This window comes from Fulmarus glacialis, unplaced genomic scaffold (assembly GCF_000690835.1).
Source record: "Fulmarus glacialis isolate BGI_N327 unplaced genomic scaffold, ASM69083v1 Scaffold49114, whole genome shotgun sequence".
Taxonomy (NCBI): Eukaryota; Metazoa; Chordata; class Aves; order Procellariiformes; family Procellariidae; genus Fulmarus; species Fulmarus glacialis.
This window is the reverse complement of record NW_009208345.1, coordinates 1-3,847: the sequence shown is the minus strand read 5'-3', so window position 1 is coordinate 3,847 and position 3,847 is coordinate 1. Positions and strand designations below refer to the sequence as shown.

Below are 3,847 nucleotides of genomic sequence, written 5' to 3'. Positions count from 1 at the left end.
CCATGACGCTGAGCCCCGCTGCTGCCACCGCCACCGCCCCTCTGAGCTAGCGCGCCGGCGCCGGCAGGCGAGGCGGAGCGTGGAGGGACGGGCTGTCATCCTGCTCATTTTTTTCTAGAAATACTTGATCAGACTTTGGACCTACATTCCAGGAGTTCTTTGAATGCATGTTTTTAATGCAACAAAAGCATACATTTTGGTAAGAAGAATGGTCAGACGCTGAAGCAGAGATCACCACCCTAAGCGTGCTCTTCGGGCGCAAGGTTTCTTCCAGCACAGCCAAAGCGGCATGTTTTAGTTGTGGAACTTCACGAAGTAACACAACATTTGTTTTGCAGTTGTTGTGTTCCACCCTTGGCCCTTTAAAGGTCCCTCACATACAGCCACATACTTCATTAACATGATTTTGCCCGTTTCTCGGAAATCCAGTGACACGCTCTGTGATCTGCAGCCCAGGTCACTGTTAGAGACAGAATCTATTGTCTCAAGGCTTTCCTGCTTCCCTTCTCCACAGTGTCGCAGTCCCCAGTAGCACATTTCTCCGCTGTACATCATCGCCAGTAAGTGAGTATCACTAAATATACCTGCAAAAATAATTTAGATCAAGTACCTTATTGTTCTGTTATAAGCAAGTACACAGCTTGTTAACTTCAATTTTTTTTTGCAGTAACATGGGGAAAAAAATTCCAAAAAGGCAGTATAAGCCTATTAAAGAGGCTTTACCAAAATGCCAAAACCCCCAAATTTTAACCATGAGATAACTGCCCAGAACAGAACCTCGATCAAGGCCTTGCTCATTATTCTACCCATTTTGCCCCCCCATAATGCTAAAATCTCTTTAAGATTGCCATGTAGCTATTATTGTGATAATTGTGTTTGCCTATTTATCTTAGAGAACTTCAGTATTTCTTTACAATCCATTAAGCGCAGGCATGATTATGCATATTTATTTTAGAATACGTCTGTGTGTCCCACTATTTAAGCCTAAAAGAAGATGCTGTTCGAACATCATCTTAACTCAGGTTAACCAGCAGCAGCTTTAGTATTTGAATAGAAAGCCACACACGTGTCCACGGTCACTGAAAAAAAAAATCTTGCTAAATAAAACTACAAATCAGTTACTGAGCTTGGCTTTGCATTCTGGAGCTGAATTGGAGCAATGCCACTTTCAGATGAAATCAAGCAAGAAGGTGCTCCATCCCCCCCCTAGCCAGAGCAGAGCTAGTTTTGAGTGTGTACAACGTGGACATCATGTCCTCAGCACCAGCTGTTTTACCTTACAAACCCCCTCCTGCTGCATCACCCTACCTGCATCACATTGATGCAGCCTCAGATCCTCATGTAAGTGTACTATAGTAATGCAACTTACATAAAGCCACATGAAGTGGAGAGAGAGAAAATAAAAGTTTGCCAAATCTAACCAATTCTGCATGTACTTTCCACCTGTGTGAAGGTAATTCTGTGTTCCTATCTGTGTTCTCCTAGATCTGAACAGGAAGACCAACATGGGAGCATCTAGCACCCTCTGCAGTCCTATTTGTGCCTTCAACATTTGTCAACTGACAACTGGGTGGCTGTAAAACACACATGCTGTGCATAAGGCACCCATTGCCTCAGTTCACTTCCCTCCAGTGCATTCAAAAACATAGAGAAAATGAGCACTGCCACCTCCTAAAATCCATGAGTCATACAGAAGCAGGGGAGGGGAGAGCACTGCTGCCTGCTTATCTGTCTCATCTTTTTTTTTTTTGTCCTAAAAAGTGACAGTTTTTGAGTACAAATGAAGTCAAACAACAAAAATACGCAATAAAGTATTTCATAAAGTGGAAGAGTTATTAAGAGGAACGGGATGTGGGGTTTTTGGAGTTGTGGGAGTTTTTTTACCTTCACTGAGTAATCTAGCTGTATCTTTATCTTGAAGTGAGACATCTTCATTTAGCTGAAGAGGGCATCTAAAGCTAAGCATCTTCATCAAGTAATGAACTCCATCATTAAGACACTGAGTACAGTTAAAAAATGAGGAGAAAAAAAACTTTTAGATAAGTTCTGATTAATTTAATGATAGCCAGAAATAATTCTCACTATGAATTTCCCAAAACCCTATTTAAAAGGAAAAAAACAAAGAAGCTATATTTTAAAAGCGAAGTGTCAAACTTTAAAACAGTACTCATGTGCTTATAGAACTTTTTAATCTCCTTTACCTTTTTAAATATAGCAATGTTTTCTCGTAGCCATTCACTCCTTTCTTTTGCAGTGTGACAATACATGTAAAGCAGGGCTCCTTTTCTCCAGTAAAGACATTCTAACAACTCTGCACCAAGGATGTTGATGGGCTGAAATAAAATCCAACAAACTGGCTAACCCAAACGTAAACCATCTGAACTACTCATGTACACACTCACACATGCAAACAGTATTATACTAAGTCTCTAACTTTAGAGGCTGCATTTAACAGCAACAGTCACAGACACAAGCCTAATACCTTGGATTTAAACTGCCAAAAGCACATGGAATCGTGAAGTGGTAGCAAGAAAAATTCTGAGCATGCAACAACTTCTCTGAAAAAATATTTTCAGGAATCACTATTTAAATATAAGTAAGACTTGAAACAAAAGATTTTAAATTCTACCCATCAAAAATACAAATTACTCTCCTGTTTCAGATTTTTTATTTTAAAATAATGAAATAATTAATTCTCTGGCTGAATAATGTTAGTACTCACTTCTTCATTTATGTTGCATTCCCTCACTAGATCTTCTGGTTCTGAAAGAATACAAGTAAGTTCTTTAACTTTTTGCAAGGAAGATTCTTCTGGAAACTCTTCATCCACAAGCTTGTTTTCCTCAAAATATGTAATGTCTAAGACAGCCTATGAAAACAAGAAGATACACAATATAAAAATGCTACCAGCAAAATAATCAAATGGTGATGTGCAGTAACATACAAACTTGTTACAGTTTATAAAACATTACAATTTTAAGGTAATTTTTAACATTTAGTTTAGAAAAGCTGCAAGCTAAAAGTATTGTAAGATTGTTGACAGTGAACATAAACTCAAAACCCTTTCTGTCCTTACAGTACCAGCACAATTATTATTGACTTAAGTTATCTTCTAACTCAGACAAAAGCAGCCCTGCACTTAATGGATATTCACTGCACACACCAAGTAAGAGAGATCCCTTTCCGCTACACCCTCTTGCCTACACCCAGCCCTCTTTCATACCCTACACAGTAGATTTTCTTGAAAGGCAGTTTTAATGCTTTAAATATACTACCTGCGTATAGAGCTGCAAAAGCGTGGAAGGATGTTCTTTCCCTTCGTTACAGAGGTTCTTCAACTTGTCCAGAGTAGCAGAGCCCTTTGCTAAGAAGGTATCTGAAGGAAGAATACGCTTCCTTAGCACTGAAAAACACTCAGCAAGAGCTTACCCTCCCTTTTCACTTCATATAGCTTTATCCATCCTTGCGGTATCTACAAGAGCAGCTGAATAATACTGCATTTAAACAGGCCCACTGTCCTGTTAGACTATGCCTTTCACGACTAAATTAAGGGCATTCGTGGTTACGGTCTGATGTTTCAAAACCAATTCCACACTCTGTTTGCAAAGAAGTCATGTACCAAAAGCACAACGTGCTAATGCGCAGGTACACGTTTCAGGCCTTGGCCGCCCTGCTCCACAGAGAAGAGTCCCGACGGAGGCCGGGGCCGGCACCAGCCGTCCTGCTCCTTGGGCGAGCCTCTTCCCGGAGGAGGGAGAAGCGGAGCGCACCCAGGCCCGCTCCCGCAGCGCTGCGGGATGCCGCACACCGCGACGGCAGCAGAGGGCGGAGCGGGCCCGCGGGAACC

The 3,847-nt window shown here is 41.3% G+C and overlaps 1 protein-coding gene across 1 annotated transcript; it reads right to left on the bottom strand.

Moving 5' to 3' along the window:
• Positions 1 to 275: 275 nt before the first annotated feature.
• Positions 276 to 3,376, bottom strand: LOC104069615 (chromosome unknown open reading frame, human C5orf51; the record flags this gene model as incomplete). Its single annotated transcript, XM_009576442.1, has 5 exons — positions 276 to 584; positions 1,885 to 1,999; positions 2,202 to 2,333; positions 2,723 to 2,869; positions 3,276 to 3,376. Coding segments are annotated over 5 exons (785 nt in total), but the record flags the coding sequence as incomplete, so codon positions are not given.
• Between the last annotated feature and the right edge of the window lie 471 nt (positions 3,377 to 3,847).